General features: G+C 48.6%; 1 protein-coding gene across 2 annotated transcripts in view; it reads left to right on the top strand.

The window, feature by feature from the left end:
• LOC311309421 (uncharacterized protein) overlaps positions 1 to 21158 on the top strand; it is a 28418-nt gene extending 7260 nt beyond the window's left edge. Inside the window, exons 2-6 of one of the 2 annotated variants that reach the window (XM_084438703.1) lie at positions 6809 to 6890; positions 7276 to 7796; positions 10829 to 10882; positions 20863 to 21023; positions 21133 to 21158. In XM_084438703.1, the coding sequence (XP_084294829.1) occupies positions 6809 to 6890; positions 7276 to 7796; positions 10829 to 10882; positions 20863 to 20988 (783 nt within the window). In that variant the 3' untranslated portion in view covers positions 20989 to 21023; positions 21133 to 21158. The other variant, XM_084438702.1, reaches the window with a different exon arrangement.
• Positions 21159 to 22998: the final 1840 nt, after the last annotated feature.

Consider the following 22998-nt stretch of genomic DNA (forward strand, 5'->3'; position numbering starts at 1 on the left):
GAAGACAGAGGAACTGGTTAAATAGTCTTTCTCAAGGATGTGTGTCTCAAGCATGTGTGTCTCAAGCATGTGTCTCAAGGATGTGTGTCTCATGGATGTGTGTCTCAAGGATGTGTGTCTCAAGGATGTGTGTCTCATGGATGTGTGTCTCAAGGATGTGTGTCTCAAGGATGTGTGTCTCATGGATGTGTGTCTCAAGGATGTGTGTCTCAAGGATGTGTGTCTCAAGGATGTGTGTCTCATGGATGTGTGTCTCAAGGATGTGTGTCTCATGGATGTGTGTCTCATGGATGTGTGTCATGGATGTGTGTCTCAAGGATGTGTGTCTCATGGATGTGTGTCTCAAGGATGTGTGTCTCAAGGACGTGTGTCTCAAGGATGTGTGTCTCAAGGATGTGTGTCTCATGGATGTGTGTCTCATGCTTGTGTGTCATGGATGTGTGTCGGTTTCAGACAGTCACGTTTTGGAAAAGCGAAAGTAAAGTTAGGAGCTGTTTTGTGGTTTGCACAAATTAACAGCTTTTTTGATGTCAGGGAATTGCTGTAGTTACATTGTCAAGTCATGCTAATTGATGCACACGTTTTTTAACTTAGCATAGTCATGTGCCACCAAATCAGACACTGACTTTAAAATCATTTATTAAATGATTTAACAGGTGTAAGTGCGTACTAGTGCTGTTTGTATTGCTAGGTTGGTTGGACCCTGCTAAAAGAACAAGCAAATCTGCACATGCAAATCATTCAAGTTAGTTTCTTGTCTATGCAAAATCATGCTGTCGCACCATAGTCATACATGGGCGCACACACACACACACACACACACACACACACACACACACACACACACACACACACACACCAACAGATCAACACATCAACAGTCAAGGACAGTAGCCTCAACTCTTCCGCACTTCCATATGAACTATGAAACGGGACAATTAGCACATAAATGTACACACACTCGCATACAAGCACCAACGATTCACTGAGCACAGAACCTTTGAAATAGTTTATGAGTACGACACTGGACACGTTTCAAGGATTAGGCCACAGCTTGTGTGGAGAAGAAAAGATCTAATCTTATCCACCTGTACTGTAGTCACTCACTCCCTCCTTACTGAGATTTGCATTTTCATGGTCTAATTATTTGAACTCTGTTTGTTTAGTTGAAGTTCCTCAGGTAATACAAACGCCCCCTGTCGTCTGAGGGAAATGTGGATAAGGGGGATCAACAAAGTCTTCCTACAGAGTCACAGGAAACAGGAGGGTGTGCGTAGTGTGGCCAGACGACGACTCATTTGAGACTTTTGTGTGTGTTTTGAGTGTGAAGGAACTATGGTCAAATGAATAAAGCTCCTGTTGGCTCATCCTGGTTTCAACGGACAATAGACCGTTTCTAGGAGGACATATTTCCCTTGACATTGAGCCAGACACACCCATGACCTTTAACCTTGAGAATGACTCATCCCGTCTAGGTGGAATGAATGGACTGCCTTCACTCTGTAACTTGCATACAACTTGATTATCCATGTTCTTGTCCTAATGCTGGGCTCACACTTCAGTATTTTAAAAATGCGAACTGATTTTGAAATCGTGTTGCATCGCACACATAAAGATAATCTTAACAAATGCTCTTCTCGCGAATCTCAAACAAGTACACACTACAAGATTTGAAAATACCGGCTCATCACACACTACAGGATATGACCGTGCCCGAGGGAGCAACAAATCACTGGTCTTGCTCGTAAAGTAGTGATGTAATAATCTAAATATCAAACATTTTTGATATAATCAGGGCCACCCCAATGGATGTGCAAGCCAATCGGGAGGTATAAGATTGGATCTATAAACCCCTCACATAATCTGGTCCGAACCGAACCAATGTTCCAGATTTCTCTGATTGACAGGAAGGGTGAATCGGGGATAAATCACCCCAAAAATGTGTTGTGAGAGCCCAGCATGGAACCAAAAATATACAGTATAATGCAACTAAAATGCAAGCAGCCTTCACCTCCACTTCTAATACCCAGAGAGGTAGAAGACGCCCCTATAGAGACCAGAGCTGGACGATCGCTATTCCAAGCATCCCTGAGTGGAATTCAGCCCCAGTAGATAAGAGCCCCTATTGTGAATGTGATGCAGAGCCTGACCTACTGTATCAGACACACACACACACACACACACACACTCATACTCATGCCAGTCCCAGGTGAAGATGCTATCAATCTCCCATAAGAGGGCAGGTGGTCACCCCAGTAACAAGCCCAGCGCTGGTATGTACTGATGCCATGGAGATGTCTGGTGATGTTGCACTATAGTGTCTGGTAGAGATAAAATGTGGCCTTCCTGTGTTGTGAATAGTAGTAGTAGTAGGACAGGTTATTAAAAATGGTAAAAAAAATAGAGCAATAATGAGAGTTTGTTACGGTATGTTTTGTGGAATTTGAAATGTATGATTACACTGAAATGGCATATTGTAGTACACATCTAATCCGTATCAAAGTGTCGTCTCTTGAATGTGATTCTTTAAAAGGGCTGTACTGAAGCAATGTGACTTTAATGTGACACTAGGCTACATGTTGGAAATATCCTAAAATGTAATGTGTTGCAAAACTAGGAACATACTGCCAAACAAGGCCATAGTGAATGCAGCCTTTGTTGTGTCTGTAGTGTAGCAGCCAGCCTGGTTGTTGGGTCGGTAGTGTGGTGTGGTGGTTGGGTCGGTGGTGTGGTTGTTGGGTCGGTAGTGTGGTGGTTGGGTCGGTAGTGTGGTGGTAGTGTGGTGATTGGGTCGGTGGTGTGGTGGTAGTGTGGTGGTTGGGTCGGTAGTGTGGTGGTAGTGTGGTGATTGGGTCGGTAGTGTGGTGTGGTGGTTGGGTCGGTGGTGTGGTTGTTGGGTCGGTAGTGTGGTGGTTGGGTCGGTGGTGTGGTGGTAGTGTGGTGGTTGGGTCGGTAGTGTGGTGGTAGTGTGGTGATTGGGTCGGTAGTGTGGTGGTTGTTGGGTCGGTAGTGTGGTGGTTGGGTGGGTGGTGTGGTGGTTGGGTAGGTAGTGTGGTGGTTGGGTCGGTAGTGTGGTGGTTGGGTCGGTAGTGTGGTGGTTGGGTCGGTGGTGTGGTTGTTGGGTCGGTGGTGTGGTGGTTGGGTCGGTAGTGTGGTGGTAGTGTGGTGGTTGGGTCGGTAGTGTGGTGGTAGTGTGGTGATTGGGTCGGTAGTGTGGTGGTTGTTGGGTCGGTAGTGTGGTGGTTGGGTCGGTATTGTGGTGGTTGGGTCGGTGGTGTGGTTGTTGGGTAGGTGGTGTGGTTGTTGGGTAGGTTGTGTGGTAGTTGGGTCGGTGGTGTGGTAGTTGGGTCGGTGGTGTGGTGGTTGGGTAGGTAGTGTGGTGGTTGGGTAGGTAGTGTGGTGGTTGGGTCGGTAGTGTGGTGGTTGGGTCGGTGGTGTGGTGGTTGGGTCGGTGGTGTGGTTGTTGGGTAGGTGGTGTGGTAGTTGGGTCGGTGGTGTGGTTGTTGGGTCGGTGGTGTGGTGGTTGGGTAGGTAGTGTGGTGGTTGGGTAGGTGGTGTGGTGGTTGGGTCGGTGGTGTGGTTGTTGGGTAGGTGGTGTGGTAGTTGGGTCGGTGGTGTGGTTGTTGGGTCGGTGGTGAGGTGGTTGGGTCGGTAGTGTGGTAGTTGGGTCGGTAGTGTGGTGGTTGGGTAGGTAGTGTGGTGGTTGGGTAGGTGGTGTGGTGGTTGGGTCGGTGGTGTGGTTGTTGGGTAGGTGGTGTGGTAGTTGGGTCGGTGGTGTGGTTGTTGGGTCGGTGGTGTGGTGGTTGGGTCGGTAGTGTGGTGGTTGGGTCGGTGGTGTGGTGGTTGGGTCGGTGGTGTGGTGGTTGGGTAGGTGGTGTGGTTGTTGGGTAGGTGGTGTGGTAGTTGGGTCGGTGGTGTGGTTGTTGGGTAGGTGGTGTGGTGGTTGGGTGGGTAGTGTGGTTGTTGGGTCGGTAGTGTGGTGGTTGGGTAGGTGGTGTGGTAGTTGGGTCGGTGGTGTGGTTGTTGGGTCGGTGGTGTGGTGGTTGGGTCGGTGGTGTGGTGGTTGGGTCGGTGGTGTGGTGGTTGGGTGGTGGTGTGGTGGTTGGGTCGGTGGTGTGGTGGTTGGGTGGTGGTGTGGTGGTTGGGTCGGTAGTGTGGTGGTTGGGTCGGTGGTGTGGTGGTTGGGTCGGTGGTGTGGTGGTTAGGTCGGTGGTGTGGTGGTAGTGTGGTGGTTGGGTAGGTAGTGTGGTGGTTGGGTCGGTGGTGTGGTTGTTGGGTAGGTGGTGTGGTTGTTGGGTAGGTAGTGTGGTGGTTGGGTCGGTGGTGTGGTTGTTGGGTAGGTGGTGTGGTTGTTGGGTAGGTGGTGTGGTAGTTGGGTCGGTGGTGTGGTAGTTGGGTCGGTGGTGTGGTGGTTGGGTAGGTAGTGTGGTGGTTGGGTAGGTAGTGTGGTGGTTGGGTCGGTAGTGTGGTGGTTGGGTCGGTGGTGTGGTGGTTGGGTCGGTGGTGTGGTTGTTGGGTAGGTGGTGTGGTAGTTGGGTCGGTGGTGTGGTAGTTGGGTCGGTGGTGTGGTGGTTGGGTAGGTAGTGTGGTGGTTGGGTAGGTGGTGTGGTGGTTGGGTCGGTGGTGTGGTTGTTGGGTAGGTGGTGTGGTAGTTGGGTCGGTGGTGTGGTAGTTGGGTCGGTGGTGTGGTTGTTGGGTCGGTGGTGTGGTGGTTGGGTCGGTAGTGTGGTGGTTGGGTCGGTGGTGTGGTGGTTGGGTCGGTGGTGTGGTGGTTAGGTCGGTGGTGTGGTGGTAGTGTGGTGGTTGGGTAGGTAGTGTGGTGGTTGGGTCGGTGGTGTGGTGGTTGGGTCGGTGGTGTGGTGGTTGGGTCGGTGGTGTGGTGGTTGGGTCGGTGGTGTGGTTGTTGGGTCGGTAGTGTGGTTGTTGGGTCGGTAGTGTGGTGGTTGGGTCGGTAGTGTGGTGGTGGTGTGGTTGTTGGGTAGGTGGTGTGGTGGTTGGGTCGGTAGTGTGGTGGTTGGGTCGGTAGTGTGGTTGTTGGGTAGGTAGTGTGGTGGTTGGGTAGGTAGTGTGGTGGTTGGGTAGGTGGTGTGGTGGTGTGGTGGTAGTGTGGTGGTTGGGTAGGTAGTGTGGTGGTGTGGTGGTTGGGTAGGTGGTGTGGTGGTTGGGTCGGTAGTGTGGTGGTGTGGTGGTGGTGTGGTGGTGTGGTGGTAGTGTGGTGGTTGGGTCGGTAGTGTGGTGGTGTGGTGGTGGTGTGGTGGTGTGGTGGTAGTGTGGTGGTTGGGTCGGTAGTGTGGTGGTGTGGTGGTGGTGTGGTAGTGTGGTGGTTGGGTCGGTGGTGTGGTGGTTGGGTGGGTGGTGTGGTGGTTGGGTGGGTGGTGTGGTGGTTGGGTCGGTGGTGTGGTGGTTGGGTCGGTGGTGTGGTGGTTGGGTGGGTGGTGTGGTGGTGGTGTGGTAGTGTGGTGGTTGGGTCGGTGGTGTGGTGGTTGGGTGGGTGGTGTGGTGGTTGGGTGGGTGGTGTGGTGGTTGGGTCGGTGGTGTGGTGGTTGGGTCGGTGGTGTGGTTGTTGGGTCGGTAGTGTGGTTGTTGGGTCGGTGGTGTGGTGGTTGGGTCAGTAGTGTGGTTGTTGGGTCGGTGGTGTGGTTGTTGGGTCGGTAGTGTGGTTGTTGGGTCGGTGGTGTGGTGGTAGTGTGGTGGTTGGGTGGGTAGTGTGGTGGTTGGGTTGGTAGTGTGGTGGTTGGGTTGGTAGTGTGGTGGTTGGGTAGGTAGTGGAGCAGCTGGTCTGCTCTGGTTGAGCTGGAGGCCCCAGATCCCTTCTCTATTCTCCCTCTGTTTGAAGTGCCTCAGAAGGAAGAGGAGGCGTGTGTGTGTGCGCGCGTGTGTGAGCTTGTGCGTGTGTATGTGTATATGTGCGTGTTTGTGTGTGTATGTGTATGTGTATAGGTGTGTGTGTGAGTGTTTTGTGTGTGTGTGTGTGTGTGTGTGTGTGTGTGTGTGTGTGTGTGTGTGAGAGAGAGAGAGCCCAGATGGCAGCTGCTCGGCGGGCCTCAGTGTGGTAATTACTGTGTGGCGCGTTACTTAACTCTCAGTGATGCAGTCTGCTGGGTTTCTCTTGTTGTTGCTGCTGCAGCCTCCTGAAGGGATTGCTTTTAAAGTGCCCGTCTGCTCTGGCCTCAGATACGGGGAAATGAAGGCACCAGTTTGCTAAGCCAAATTGCTGAATGGGTTTCCCTGTAAAGAGTACGGATTTAAACTTCAAATTGAGCTGAAATGTAATTTAACCTCCTGACTAACATTTCCAGAGAACAGTCCTCAGACGTGTGGTGTAGCCTCGTCATGTCCACATTCGTCAAGGTTAACTCATCCTTATTTGGTAGGGCAAGCCTAGCCTACTTTGTTTTTTTTTACATTGTTTATCACCGATGCTATTTCTTTGGTTTACGTCTTGATATATAAAACGTTCTTTGTCTAGAATGAGGTCAGTAGGCCAGAATGTTTCTTCTAGAAGCGTCTTTACAAATAGTTTAGGCCTATTAGCCTAGTAGTGAAATGCCATAAAGAGGGATTATTTGCGAGAAACATTTTCCCCTTGTTGCTTCATTGTCAAAATAATGTAAAAGTGTTCCCTGACTAGTCTGCCCCTAATGTCATTCCAACATGACTGTGAACTTGGAAAAGTCATGGGTCAATTTCAGTAGGCCTATTCCACATCATAGGTATTTGATACCAAGATTAGGTCAGTTTTAAGAGTTTCTTGGGTTTAACAGTTTCGTGATGTTGCATTTCAACATGAACCTCATTGTCCTTCCAGATCTCCTACCATGGAGGTGGGGAGGGTGTGGAGAGCGAGGATTCGGAGGGGGAGAACCAGGAACTAGCCCAGATTGACAGAGGTAAGTTAACCACTCCCCCTCCAGAACACAGTCCTGTTTATGTAATAAACACAGTCCTGTATATGTAATAAACATAGTCCTGTATATGTAATAAACATAGTCCTGTATATGTAATAAACACAGTCCTGTATATGTAATAAACACAGTCCTGTATGTAATAAACACAGTCCTGTTTATGTAATAAACACAGTCCTGTATATGTAATAAACATAGTCCTGTATATGTAATAAACATAGTCCTGTATATGTAATAAACATAGTCCTGTTTATGTAATAAACATAGTCCTGTTTATGTAATAAACATAGTCCTGTTTATGTAATAAACACAGTCCTGTTTATGTAATGCCTTCATCCCTTTGCAACCCTAACTGTTTGTCGTCCTCCAGAACGACGGCGGAACTGCGGCCTCACCCCATTGGCTACCAGTCAGCAGCACAACCAGGGCCCGCCTTCCCCGGCCCGCCTGCGCCGGCTCCGCCTCCTGCTAGACCCCGCCCTGGACCGCCACTCGTCCGAGGAAGAGCTGGAGCGAATCAGCCGCGGCGTCGGTGATGGCAGGAAGTGGGCGTCGACGCTGCACCACTGTCACGGAGACCACCACAGCAGCGCCTCCAGTGACGAGGAGGTGCGGGACTTGTGCGTCTGCGAGCCGGCCTCTTCCGCTAGGCCGCTGGTGGAGCCGGGGGCTTGCCTGGCGGCCTCCCCCAGCCCGGTGCTTTTTAGCTCCAGCCCGCCGCGTAGCCTCAAGGCGCCTCCCGTCCGGCTTCAGCTACAGGTGGTGCAGCCGGCCGCCAGGCCCATCATCTTGACCCACTTTGACCAGTCGACGGTGCCCTACAGGAAGCACAGACACAGCTACGGGGGGGAGACAAGGAGGCCCAGTCTGGACCTGGAGAAAATGCAACAGGTTAGCATCACTAGCTAGCGTGAAACGTGCTAGCACTGTGGAAATAGCTGCACTTCACATATAGCATCCAGTAGTTAGCACCCACATGTTCTCAAACCATTAGCTCCTCTCACCATCGCCATGTTGGATTACAAAGATACCATTTAAGGGTTTGCCATTTCCCACCCGTATGCTACTTTTTGAATAATCCCTGGTTTTTAATGGGCTGTCTGTTTAAGCATCCTTAGAAACTTGCTAGAACGTGCTTCCAGAACCACAACTTCCAAACGAACTGCAGCTTCCGAGCTTTTCTCCCCCATAGTCTGTTAATAATGTTGAGCTGTTATGAAGTGCAGTGAGGGAGCGTGGTGCAACCAGCCAGACTGCTTGAGTAAACTGAGCTCCGGATTAGGTAAAAGGGCACAATAATGCCCCCCCCCCACACACACACACACACACACACACACACACACACACACACACACACACACAGGTCCTTGCAACGCCGGTGGTCCAGCAGATGAAGGGCAGGGAGGCTGGGTGGGCGGGGTCTAGAAGAGGGAGGCTGGGTGGGCGGGGTCTAGCAGAGGGAGGCTGGGTGGGCGGGGTCTAGCAGAGGGAGGCTGGGTGGGCGGAGTCTAGCCGAGGGCTGGGTGGGCGGGGTCTAGCAGAGGGAGGCTGGGTGGGCGGGGTCTAGCAGAGGGAGGCTGGGTGGGCGGGGTCTAGCAGAGGGAGGCTGGGTGGGCGGGGTCTAGCAGAGGGAGGCTGGGTGGGCGGGGTCTAGCAGAGGGAGGCTGGGTGGGCAGAGGTCTGTCCGAGTTTGTGTCCGTGTTTGTTTGTGTTTGTGTTTGTGTTTGTGTTTGTGTCCAAGTTTGTGTTCCATGTTTGTCCAGCGCTGCTGGTCAGGGAGGAGTTTGTTTGTCCAGCGCTGCTGGTCAGGGAGGAGTTTGTCCATGTTTGTCCAGCGCTGATGGTCAGCGAGGACACAGAGCTGTGGACGGAGGACAGGATTCAATAAATCAACAAAAAAAAACACTTGAGTCAGAGAGAAGCTGGTCCAGGCATCGTTAAAATCCAATAGCCATGCTGGCCTGAGGATGAGGGGTGTGTGCGTGTGTGCGTGTGTGCGTGTGTGCGTGTGTGTGTGTGTGTGTGTGTGTGTGTGTGTGTGTGTGTGTGAAGGCAGGGTATGAGGGGTCCATATGTCCAAAGGAGTTTTTAGAGAGAGAACAGATGAGAGTCAGCGGGCAGCAGTGAGAGGGGCCAGGGTAGGAAGGAGGACGAGTGCGTGTGTGTGTGTGTGTGTGTGTGTGTTTTTTTTGTTTCTGTTCATGTTTACAGTACAAGTCTGTTTTTGTATCTTCATGTTTGAGCTTTTGTCGTCTCTGTGTTAATGCATGTGTGTGCGTGCGTGCGTGTGTGTGTGCGTGTGTGTGCGTGTGTGTGTGCGTGTGTGTGCGCGTGTGTGTGTGCGTGTGTGTGTGCGTGTGTGTGCGTGTGTGTATGTGTATGTGTGTCTGTGTGTGTGTGCGTGCGTGCGTGCGTGTGTGTGTGCGTGTGTGTGTGCGTGTGTGTGCGTGTGTGTATGTGTATGTGTATGTGTATGTGTGTGCGTGCGTGCGTGTGTGTGTGTGTGTGTGCGCACGCGCACTCGTTCAAGTGGAATGGGAGGTGCTGGGGGAGCACAATAGGGGCGGGCAGAGGTGGCTCCCAGACTGCAGTCTGATATTAACCCTTCAGCTGGACCAATCACAGTCTACAACCTAGAGGACTCATATCACTCAGATGTCCTTTTTGGATTAAGTGGCAGCCAGCAGCGGTTGCTGAGGTAACGATTCAATGACGTGGCACGTTCGTGACCGGTGATGTCACATTATCTGTGATACTCACCAGACATCAAACAAATATAGGAAACATTTTAACGTTTGACTTAAAAGGTTTGGAAGGTACTTTAATGATGTATTCATCAGTGTTGAACTCAAACGGACTGTAGTATTGTTGTCGGGGTCGGGGGTCAGGGGGTCATCAGCGCAATCGGCAGTTTCAGACCAACTCTCTCCCTCCTCAACAGCAGGACTCTAGCATGTCCATTCTCCTTCTCTCCCTTCCCCTTGCAAGCCCCCCCCCCCCACCCCACCCTACCCCACCTAAACAATTACTCGATTGTCAGGCCCCCCTCTTGGCGTCAGAGTGGTTTGAGCTGGGTGGACTTCGAGGGGAACATGAGACAGGATGTTGCGTAAGCCTCATTGACTGATTGTTTGGTTTAGCGAAGCAGCTGGATTCTGTTCACTTCCTTGATCATCGTGATTGGTCCCTAATTGACTTGCAATGTTCAGTCGCTGTGACATCATCTCACATGATTGGTTGATCCCTAATGTGGAAACAATGTTGTGTTATTATTTGTTACACCAGTGGTTCTAATAACAGGGAAGCCCTCAGTGTTGAGAGAGAAAGAGAGGCAGTGTTGGAGTCACGGTTTCACTGTTGCTATTCAAATTCAAGTTCAAAGCTTTATTTGACGCATACTACATCATGGCTCCTAAATGTGCGCAATTAGCAAAGTAAAAAAGGTAGGGTACAAAATAATACAAAATATATCCATAAATGGAATGGACTGTGCTGAATTAGGCCTGCGTTGACTTCAGCAATTAGGTCTGTTACAGCAAAAACAGAAACAAAGTGAAAAGAACTGATTTTCTTACCATAGAAACAGAACCATGTTCTTATATAGTCCAACACCATGTTCTTATATAGTCCAGTACCATATATAAGCTGAGGGGTAATGATGTTAGTGATAATGTTGCAGAGCTGGTCCTATAAGCTGAGGGGTAATAATGTTAGTGATAATGTTGCAGAGCTGGTCCTTATATAAGCTGAGGGGTAATAATGTTAGTGATAATGTTGCAGAGCTGGTCCTGCATATATAAGCTGAGGGGTAATAATGTTAGTGATAATGTTGCAGAGCTGGTCCTGTATATATAAGCTGAGGGGTAATAATGTTAGTGATAATGTTGCAGAGGTCAACTCTCTTTCTTCTTTGCTCTCCACAGAAAATGCTCCTGAAAAAGAACTGTGGAGGGAAAACACGGTCGATGAAGATTCGGGTGAGTTTGGGTTCATGTCTACTTTCCCACACATGGACACGACCCCAAAACAACATCTGAGGAGGAGGTCTCTGTTGTTTGTGGTCATAATTTAGACGCACTCGTACATAGAGCAATAGAAAGAGACGCACCAACCACACATGAACAGAAAGACGCACACGCACAACACACACAGGCCCCTCCCCTTCCATGCTCAGCCACAGGAGCCAGGCCAGACCAGGCGGCCGTTACAGGAGCCAGGCCAGACCAGGCCAGACCGTTACAGGAGCCAGGCCAGACAGGGAGCCAGGCCAGACCAGGCGGCCGTTACAGGAGCCAGGCCAGACAGACTGGGCGTCCGTTACAGGAGCCAGCAGCGATAAGGCTGAGAGGTCATGTGACCCCCGCGAACAACCCAGGCTCTCTCTACACCAACACCTTGATGGCCATCCAAATGCATGCTGGGACAGCATATGGCACCGTCACGGGCTACATGTCCTGATAGAGCCTTAGTGTTGTCCCCGTCAGAAAACCCAGAGACCGTCTGATGGCCCCGGGTCAGTCTATATGGGGTCAGTCTATATGGGGTCAGTCTATATGGGGTCAGTCTATATGGAGTCAGTCTATAGGGGGTCAGTCTATAGGGGGTCAGTCTATATGGGGTCAGTCTATATGGGGTCAGTCTATATGGGGTCAGTCTATATGGGGTCAGTCTATATGGGGTCAGTCTTATGGAGTCAGTCTATATGGGGTCAGTCTATATGGGGTCAGTCTATATGGGGTCAGTCTATATGGGGTCTGTCTATATGGGGTCAGTCTATATGTGGGCAGTCTATATGGGGTCAGTCTATATGGGGTCAGTCTATATGGGGTCTGTCTATATGGGGTCAGTCTATATGGGGTATGTCTATATGGGGTCAGTCTATATGGGGTCAGTCTATATGGGGTCAGTCTATATGGAGTCAGTCTATATGGGGTCAGTCTATATGGGGTCAGTCTATATTAGGTCAGTCTATATGGGGTCAGTCTATATGGGGTCAGTCTATATGGGGTCAGTCTATATGGGGTCAGTCTATATGGGGTCAGTCTATATGGGGTCAGTCTATATGGGGTCATCCAGCCAGAGAAGCTTGTGTCTCTGCCGCCGGTCTGCCAGTGAGTATTATGATAGTAGTAGTGCTTCATTGTTGACTTCAGAAATCCGAACACGCTGTGTACACAGTAACTCAAAGATGTGAGTTACTGTAGATGGAATAGCTAAATGAATTTAAGATGAACACTGCAGGGCACTCCAGAAGGATGACTGGTGTGGTGAATGACATCATGGTCACGTTGTGTGGGATACTGTAAAGTATCACACATATTAACTCATGCATAAGATCAACAATGTAGTTGAACACAAACATCTAAACAACACACGCTCACATTCACATGCACACACGCTCACACAAACCAAATGCGTGCACACATGCACAAGATCAAAAACGTAGTGCACTTGCATACGCGCGTGCACACACTTACACACACACCCAGACACAAACACACACACACACACACGCACACACAAACAAGCTCTCCATCAACCGCTACATCTAGGTTCCTCCTTCCCTCTCCAATTGTCTGAGCAATGACTCAAACACGTAACTGAGGCTCATCTTTCAAAATGGTGGAGGGAGAGAGTGAGAGCTACAAAGAGATGGAGGAGGAGTGAGGAGGAGGAGTAAGGAAGAGGAGTGAGGAGGAGTAGGAGAGAGGAGGAGGAGAGGAGGAGGAGTGAGGAGGATGATGAGGAGAGAGAATGAGGAGGATGAGGAGGAGGAGGAGGAGGAGGAGTGAGTGAGTGTGTGGTTGCCCTGTGGTGCAGGAGCGGTGATGAGATCATGTTCCATGTTTAGCCTGAGCGGCTGCTATCTGCTCTCTCTCCTGAGTCCTCTGACACACTGCTCTCTCCTCAGTCCTCTGACACACTGCTCTCTCCTCCTCCTCTCTCTCCTCAGTCCTCTGACACACTGCTCTCTCCTCAGTCCTCTGACACACTGCTCTCTCCTCAGTCCTCTGACACACTGCTCTCTCCTCAGTCCTCTGACACACTGCTCTCTCCTCCTCCTCTCTCTCCTCAGTCCTCTGACACACTGCTCTCTCCTCAGTCCTCTGACACGCTGCTCTCTCCTCAGTCCTCTGACACACTGCTCTCTCCTCAGTCCTCTGACACACTGCTCTCTCCTCAGTCCTCTGACACACTGCTCTCTCCTCAGTCCTCTGACACACTGCTCTCTCCTCAGTCCTCTGACACACTGCTCTCTCCTCAGTCCTCTGACACACTGCTCTCTCCTCAGTCCTCTCACACACTGCTCTCTCCTCAGTCCTCTGACACACTGCTCTCTCCTCCTCCTCTCTCTCCTCAGTCCTCTGACACACTGCTCTCTCCTCAGTCCTCTGACACGCTGCTCTCTCCTCAGTCCTCTGACACACTGCTCTCTCCTCAGTCCTCTGACACACTGCTCTCTCCTCAGTCCTCTGACACACTGCTCTCTCCTCAGTCCTCTGACACACTGCTCTCTCCTCAGTCCTCTCACACACTGCTCTCTCCTCAGTCCTCTGACATTATTGTTCATTAGTCTCCTCCTCTTGTTTGTGGAGATGTTGTTGTTATTGTGGGTGACTTTGTGGCCCTTGGGCACATTCCAGCACAGTAGATCTCTCACAGTAGATCTCTCACAGTAGATCTCTCACAGTAGATCTCTCACAGTAGATCTCTCACAGTAGATCTTTGGTAGATATTTGGTTGATTTTTGGTAGATTTTTGGATAGATCTTTAATAGATCTTTAATAGATCTTGAATAGATCTTTAGTAGATCTCTGGTAGATCTTTAGTAGATCTCTGGTAGATATCTGGCAGATCTTCAGTAGATCTGTAGTAGATCTTTGTTTGATCTTTAGTAGATACAGTATTTGGTAGATCTTCAGCAGATCTTTGGTAGATATTCAGTGGATCTTTAGTAGATCTCTGGTACATCTTAAGCAGATCTTTGGTAGATCCAGGGCCGGAGTTGGACTCATTTTCAAGCTCTGGAGTTTCATGCCTCACACTTTAGTTCGCAACCGATTACAGTACCTTACAGTAGTATTTTTAAGTCTAATAGCGCACTCACTGTTCTCCACAGCCATGAAGTGTATTCAGTGTATTCTTACCACGGTGCAGCGGGCTAGCTGACAAGTTAAGGTCAGTCAGTTACTCAGTCACTCCCTTAGTCATTTACAGGTGTAAATGTGAGTGGCCTCTAAAGGGTGCCAAAGCACCATGGTCCTTCGAAAATATCCACACACAAAAATCTAATTCAGTGCAAATACATGTTGCTTCCCAATCTGATTGGGATCTGACCGGCCCTCGCGGACGAAAAACCAGACCGGCCCACCGGGAAAACTCCAGATCCTCCCGATTAGCCACGCCGGGCCTGGGTCGATTTTTTAGTAGATCTTTAGAGTAATTTTGGGGGCCCCTCATTGTCTTTCTGAGCTGCCCCCTTTTCTTTGTCACTCTATATTCTCTTGATGTACACCATCTCTTATCCTCCCATCCCTCCATCCCTCTCTCATCCCTCCCTCATCCCGTTTGTCAACCTTTCTCTTTCCTCCATTATACCTTTTCCTCATACTATCAACCAGCCCTCTCTCTCTCTCTCTCTCTCTCTGTGGTCTGTCAGTCTCTCTCTTGTCTTCTATCATGTTTTCCTGGCTGTGGTCCAGCACAGACAGTCGATGTAGATGAGGGGGTGGGGGTGAGGACTTTGAGGGTTTTTTCAAAGATGGGGCCTGCCTGGGAAGAGCGTGATGAGAGCTATTTGTGTGTGTGCGTGTGTGTGTGTGTGTGCGCGTGCGTGCGTGTGTGCGCGCGTGTGTGTGCGTGCGCGCGTGTTCGTGTGTGTGCGCGTGTGTGTGTGTGTGTGTGCGCGTGTGTGCGCGTGTGTGCGCGTGTGTGCGCGCGTGTGCGCATTTGTACACAAAACACTGCACACTGCTGGCCACCTCCCTCCCCAAACCTTCACTGTGGGGGAGGGGAAGCAGCCGAACAGCAGAGAGCAGCGTCTGGTTTCTGCCCCCCCTGTGAAGGAGGGAGGAGGGAGGAGAGGGAGGTACTGTAGATGGGGGGATTGATCGAGAGACGGGGAGGTGGGAAGAATGAGTGTGTATGAGACTGGAGGAGACAGTTGAAATATGGAGGGAGAGAAGTAAAGAGTAAACGGATGGTACTACTACGTAGTTAGCATTAGCGCACTAGCTGAGTTGGTCACTGACTAGGTCAGGCGATTTGAGGTCTGTCAATGCAAATAACCTTGTAGAGGCTGTGAAAAAGACAATTGCACACTTGGTGCAACATTCATCTATTTGATTTTCAACTACTTGTCCTTTTAATGTGCTACTGCGCAGTCCACAGTATCTGCAGAACTTGACCTCAGTTTGACCCTTATTGGCTTTTACTGTCCACCAGGCATCATCCCAGACTAGAACACTGCATGACACTGTGGGGAATGCCAATGTGCTATCCTATCATGCTAATGTGCTACGCTAACATGCTAATGCAACACGGGGGCGGATATGATTCCGTCCCTCAGGTGTGACCCGCCCCCGTGACTGGCCTGACTAACAGCTGCCATATGGTAAACATCTTCAACTGTGGCGCATTGTCCAACCCTCAATCTGGAACCTGTTTTCTCTCATGCACTGTCATTTCCTCCCAAGACAAATGTGTAAAACTAAACCGGCTAAAGAGAAACATGGCCAGGTCTGGGATCCATATTTAATACTGTCAAAAAGAAATCCTTCCCTCCTTTCCCTTGCATCTATCCATGAGGTTAACCCTTAACATGAGGTAAACCCTCTAACCCTTTAACCCTCTATCTATCCATGAGGTAAACCTTCTAACCCTCTTTCTAACATGAGGTAAACCCTCTATCTATCCATGAGGTAAACCTTCTAACCCTCAATCTAACATGAGGTAAACCCTCTAACCCTCTATCTAACATGAGGTAATCCCTCTAACTCTCTAACATGAGGTAAACCCTCTAACCCTCTATCTATCCATGAGGTAAACCCTCTAACCCTCTATCTAACATGAGGTAAACCCTCTAACCCTCTATCTATCCATGAGGTAAACCCTCTAACCCTCTAACATGAGGTAAACCCTCTAACCCTCTATCTATCTATCTATCCATGAGGTAAACCCTCTAACCCTCTAACATGAGGTAAACCTTCTAACCCTCAATCTAACATGAGGTAAATCCTCTAACCCTCTATCTAACATGAGGTAAACCCTCTAACTCTAACTAAATCTAACTATGTTACCATAGCTATGCAGATGACACACATTTATATCACCATATCACGAGGGGACTATAATCCCTTACAAGTGCTGAGTAAGTGCATTCAACAAATCAATGATTGGATGTGCCAGAACTTTCTTCAACTAAACAAAAATAAAACTGAAGTAATTGTCTTTGGAGCCAAAGAAGAACGATTAAAAGTAAATACCACAAATGAAGCCAGAAATCTTGGTGTCATGGACTCGGACCTGAATTTCAACAGTCACATGAAGACAATTACAAAGTCAGCCTACTATCTACAACTATAACGGTGTGTTTACAGGTCTCTCTAAAAAATCGATCAGACAGCTGCAGCTGATTCAGAACACTGCTGCTCGAGTCCTCACTAAGACTAAGAAAGTGCATCTTTGTCTTGATGCTTTTAATGTCTCATGTACAGTAAAGCACTTCGAAATGCCTTGTTGCTGAATTTTGCTATACAAATAAACTTGCCTTGCATTAACATGAGGTAAACCCTCTAACCCTCTATTTAGCATGATTTAAACCCTCTAACCCTCTATCTATCCATGAGGTAAACCCTCTAACCCTCTATCTATCCATGAGGTAAACCCTCTAACCCTCTATCTAACATGAGGTAAACCCTCTAACCCTCTATCTATCCATGAGGTAAACCCTCTAACCCTCTATCTATCCATGAGGTAAACCCTCTAACCCTCTATCTAACATGAGGTAAACCCTCTTACCCTCTATCTAACATGAGGTAAACCCTCTAACCCTCTATCTATCCATGAGGTAAACCCTCTAACCCTCTATCTAACATGAGGTAATCCCTCTAACCCTCTATCCATGAGGTAAACCCTCTAACCCTCTATCTATCCATGAGGTAAACCCTCTAACCCTCTATCTAACATGAGGTAACCCCTCTAACCCTCTATCTAACATGAGGTAAATCCTCTAACCCTCTATCTAACATGAGGTAAACCCTCTAACCCTCTATTTAGCATGATTTAAACCCTCTAACCCTCTATCTATCCATGAGGTAAACCCTCTAACCCTCTATCTAACATGAGGTAACCTCTCTAACCCTCTATCTAACATGAGGTAAACCCTCTAACCCTCTATCTAACATGAGGTTAACCCTCTATCTATCCATGAGGTAAACCCTCTAACCATCATTATCTAACATGATCTGATAGGTGAAAGCATAAGGTGCTCCTCTTCAGGCCAGTTACTTATTCTGTCACTGGATTCGGTGATTCCTCAAATGACAGAAAAAGGGAAGGAAGGAAGGAAGGAAGGAGGTGAGCAAGGAAGGAAGGAAGGAAGGAAGGAAGGAAGGAAGGAAGGAAGGAAGGAAGGAAGGAAGGAAGGAAGGAAGGAAGGAAGGAAGGAAGGAAGGAAGGAAGGAAGGAAGGAAGGAAGGAAGGAAGGAAGGAAGGAAGGAAGGAAGGAAGGAAGGAAGGATGGATGGATGGATGGATGGAAGGAAGGGACGAAGGGAGGGAGGAAGGAAGGAAGGATGGATGGAGTATTGAAACAGGGTCACTCCCCTCCATTCCGTCATGTGTGTGGCTGTCTGGAGGCGAGGCTTTTACAGCGCCGTTGGGATGTGTTGCCGAGCTACAGCGACCCAGTAGTCCTCCAATCGAATCCCTCAAGATTGACGATTGAAGCCATGGTAACACCTGTAGCCTCCTACTGTATCTGGCCTGGGTGATGATGTCACAGGGTAGTTTTCCAGAGCCAGTGTTGTGTAACATCCCCACATGGAGGTCGGCACGGTAACAGAAACACAGTCTTGTTGTTTGAATGTGACTGAATAGATGGGAGTGCTGGGAGAGCATCTCTCAAAACCTTAAGACATGGGAAGCTAACTGCTACATCTGTACAAACACAACCAACAACAACAACAGCAATCTTTATCCATGGGGGTTGGTGATTACGGTGAGGCATTCTAGACTGGAATGTGTCATTTCGCAGTATGTCTCAATAGCAAGATTAATATCTACTCACGTAAGTTCCAAGAAAACCATCAGCCATATGTGACGCACACACTGAGTTTGAGGATCTGCATATAAAAGATGGTGAGCCCAGTTGGGCTGGGGGCTGTATCAGAATACTTTTGAAGCTGTATTGAGTGTGTACTGTAATAAATACCCATAAAGGCTGAAGGAGTTTTGTACTATCAGAAATTACCAACCTGAGCAGCAGTCTCAAGCCCCACCAGCGATGAGTCAGGGGGCTGGAGGAAGTGCTGTCTCACTGCCAAATCACACACACACACTTCCTGTCGTGACGAAAATGACCGGGGCTAATTTTAGACCGGGGGGGTGACAGAACACAGTGAGGTTCTGCTGCCCAGGGCATGGGTGAGAGGAGAAGCAGCAGCTATGTGACGTCTCATTGAAAACCTCCAAATGAAAGTCTGTTTTTCCCCCCTCATGTAGTTGTGTTCCCAGTGCTGCTGGGTGGATATGCTTGGTTTTGGGTCACACTGTTGTTTTAATGGACACTTGATCACAAGCAGGTGACGAGTCCTCAGGATAGTTCCAGGAGTTTGGAAGCTGTCAAGTCATTGGATTTGGTTACATTCCTTAATGCAATATGATCCAGTAGTTATGTGACCAGCAGATGAATCTTCTGTCTCTATACTTTCTTTGTGATAAAAGTCACCCTGCAACTTACAAGGTCATCGCCCTACCTCTGCCTTTGCAATGCACATGGAGACAGAACATGATGACATAAGCATCATACCGTAGCTACAGTATTTAGTGGCTTAATCAAAATACTGTGTGATTTAATTACAGTTGAATGATTGTGTATTTCGTCCTCATTTCTGCATTAGTATCTTTACCGTAGTCATTATACAGAATCCGTGTGAGTTAAGGGAAGCGTTGCCATGGTTTCTCAGTGGAACCAGTTTAAACCGGCCACATTGTGAGCTGCAGTCGCCCGGCGAGCCAACAGCCCTGTCACTCAGCCAACAGCCCTGTCACTCAGCCAACAGCCCTGTCACTCAGCCAACAGCCCTGTCACTCAGCCAACAGCCCTGTCACTCAGCCAACAGCCCTGTCACTCACAGAGGGGATGACTGTTGATGATTGGTAGAATATTGCTTGCCAGTGTAGTGGTCGGCGTCAGTTGTTTCAAAAACTCCTTATTGACCATTTATTGAAAAATAATTAACTATTTGGCTTTCATTTATAGAATCAGACTGTGAATTAAATTCAGATTTGATGGAATTAAAGGGGAATTGACCCCAGCTCTGATGGCGGTAGCCTAAAAGTAGCACAGCGCCAGCTCCAGTTAGTGTGTCTGTAGCACAGCGCTAGCTCCAGTTAGTGTGTCTGTAGCACAGCGCTAGCTCCAGTTAGTGTGTCTGTAGCACAGCGCTAGCTCCAGTTAGTGTGTCTGTAGCACAGCGCTAGCTCCAGTTAGTGTGTCTGTAGCACAGCGCTAGCTCCAGTTAGTGTGTCTGTAGCACAGCGCTAGCTCCAGTTAGTGTGTCTGTAGCACAGCGCTAGCTCCAGTTAGTGTGTCTGTAGCACAATGCTAGCTCCAGTTAGTGTGTCTGTAGCACAGCGCTAGCTCCAGTTAGTGTGTCTGTAGCACAGCGCTAGCTCCAGTTAGTGTGTCTGTAGCACAGCGCTAGCTCCAGTTAGTGTGTCTGTCCTCTGAGTGACTGCGGCCGTGTCAGAGTAGAAACACTCAGCATAAACTCTCAGTCCCACAGCCTCCCCTCACAGGGGTCACATGCAGATTAACCCCACGTTTGACCCTGAGTCCCCATGCCTCACAGGGGTCACATGCAGATTAACCCCACGTTTGACCTGTGTCTCACCTCAGGAGGTGAGGAACAACTGCTCACAGCAAACATGGCGGAGTGATATATGCTTATTAGAGTGTGCACGGCGGAGTGATATATGCTTATTAGAGTGTGCACGGCGGAGTGATATATGCTTATTAGAGTGTGCATGGCGGAGTGATATATGCTTATTAGAGTGTGCATGGCGGAGTGATATATGCTTATTAGAGTGTGCACGGCGGAGTGATATATGCTTATTAGAGTGTGCACGGCGGAGTGATATATGCTTATTAGAGTGTGGTGCACTCAAGGTGCCCAGCATGTATTGGCTCATAACACACTACATTATTGCATTGTGGGTACATCAAGGAAAAACATATATATATATATATACATGAGCACAAACTACAAATAAAAAGGTTTTTTTCCCCTTTCCCATGCTTTACAGATGAAATTTGCTACTCGGAAAGTTCCTTTTCTGAAGCACAGTTAATTTTTCATAGTCATCTAGATGAAAGAAGTTATCGGAGATTAAACTCATTCAACTAAAAAGTACTAAAATCTAACTACAACTAAAATCTCTCATTTCATCATATAGAGGACAGTAGAACATGAAATGGGTCTCGTATTCATGAGACTGACGGTGCTGTTCAGAGTATTTCAGTCATTATTTCCATCTGTTCATGCTTGTCCTCTTTGGGCCTGTATTGAGGGAACCCACATCCAGAACCCACATCCAGAACCCACATCCAGAACCCACATCCAGAACCCACATCCAGAACCCACATCCAGAACCCACATCCAGAACCCAGATAGGTGATGTTCTGCGTTCTCTCAACACCTTGTATCATCTCTCTTTCTCTTTCTCTCCACAGAACTTGTCCGGTTCTCGTCCTCCACCCAGGTACGCCTCCGATCCCTCCATCTTCGCTTTCCGCTCGCTCAGCACCGCCCCCCCCTGCAGCCCCCTGACCGTGTCGGAGGACCCCCCCTGTGTGTGAAGAGACCACACCCACAGACCCCCCCCCTTCCTCCTGTGTGAAGAGACCACACCCACAGACCCCCCCTGTGTGTGAGGAGACCACATCCACAAACCCCCCCTGTGTGTGAAGAGACCACACCCACAAACCCCCCCTGTGTGTGAGGAGACCACATCCACAGACCCCCCCCCCCCCCCCCTTCCTCCTGTGTGTGAGACCACATCCACAGACCCCCCCCCCCGTTCCTCCTGTGTGAGGAGACCACATCCATAGACCACCCCCCACCCCCTGTTATGAAGCTCAACTAAGTAAGCATTATACGAATAGGTACTTGATGACAAAGCCAACTTTCAAGGTCAAATATTGTTCTCTCAGGTAAATCCACTCTGATGCTATATGCTGTCACTCTGACCACTGATCAATGTACAGAGCTGTCCAGACCCCACGACTAGGGAGTTTGACCCCTGACCCCACGACTGGGGAGTTTGAGCCCTGACCCCACGACTAGGGAGTTTAGCCCTGACCTAAGATAACGGGGTGTAATTGAAAGGTGGTCACCTTGAATGACTCGTCTACGATGGCAAAATGCTTTAGAAAATACACCGCTTCAATATCTCAGTTATCAGGATATGTCAGGTATTTCAGAACATGAACAACTTGCTGCCTTTGGGATGCCCTTGAGATGGACGGTCCATCCACACGATTCTACATGGACTTTTGAAAAGGACACATGGGACAATGCTACCATTTGAAAAGGACGCATGGGACAATGCTACCATTTGAAACAAAGACGGCTCACATTTGTGTTCAGGCTGGATTCTCACAAGGGATATATATGTATGTTGAAGACAATCAAAGAATCCAATTTCAGACAGGTTTCATGTCCAGGGTTTTCCGGACACACAGCTGGAACTCGTACAATAACAAAGAGTTCATGTCCTTTTATCGACCAGACAGAAAGAAAGGTGCACTAAAACGAGGCAGTTGCACACCAAGGTCAATAACACAGTCTAGCCTGAGGTCAACCTGTCTTCATCAATACTAAGTTAGTTGGATGTATTATTTGAATTATACAGGTCACAACGAGATATAATGAAATGTATGACTGTAGTTCAATAGGCAACCTGTGAAAAATGTAACCTTAAAAGCCTGGTGAGCCAGTTAAGTTGGTGAAATTTAGCCTTATAGGAAAACCAGGTTAAAATGGCGTCCTGTTGTCCTCTCTCCCTGCATGCATTCCACTGTGCAGTGTGTGTTAGAGAGGTGTGAGTCTGCTCTGGATATAGAAGGATGTACCGGGAATGTTCATCGCACAAGATATTATATAAGATCAATCGGTGCTTTGTCATGTGGAGGTGTATTGTGGTATCATGCGTTTCTCAATACTACACCTCCTCCTCCTCCTCCTCCTCTCTCACCTGCAGGCTGTTTTTGAGTTCATCAACAGTTCTCCCAAACCTCTGTTTGACATTCCTATTGTATCGAATGTAATCTGAGGCGAGACTCGACTTTTGGATGTTGTGAGGTAATGTGGATACACGGTGACACAATGACCCGTTTATGCATTCAGATGTGTTGTTAGTCTGACTCATTAGGATCAAACGCGCCGGGTCACGGCTGTAAACATGTAAACATGAGTGAATGTAACGCTGTGACGTAAGCAGGTTGCGTTGCGTAAATCTCTGGACAAATAAAGCAGATGCCCTGTGGCCTGGATTCGGGTGCGATTTCTCTCTGGTGTGATTTCTGTCTCTTGTAACGTACATTTCTTATTGGATACGTTTGTCATCAGGTCATGGTATTCTGTCAAAGCGTATGAACCGAAAATTATTATTTATAGTTCCCTTGAACTTAATACTCACTGCCCTTTTCGCAGTAAAATACAGGAGTTGAGGTTCATTTTAAATGTGGAGGGAACATTAGTCATACTGTTATCACACGCAGGGGACCAGTTGCCTACTGCTGTTAAAAACCATAACCAGGAAGAGCATACAGTATCGTAGTACAGTATCGTAGTACCTGCATGTATTT

The sequence above is a fragment of the Borostomias antarcticus genome (assembly GCF_949987555.1).
Source record: "Borostomias antarcticus genome assembly, chromosome: 5".
NCBI classification, from domain to species: Eukaryota; Metazoa; Chordata; class Actinopteri; order Stomiiformes; family Stomiidae; genus Borostomias; species Borostomias antarcticus.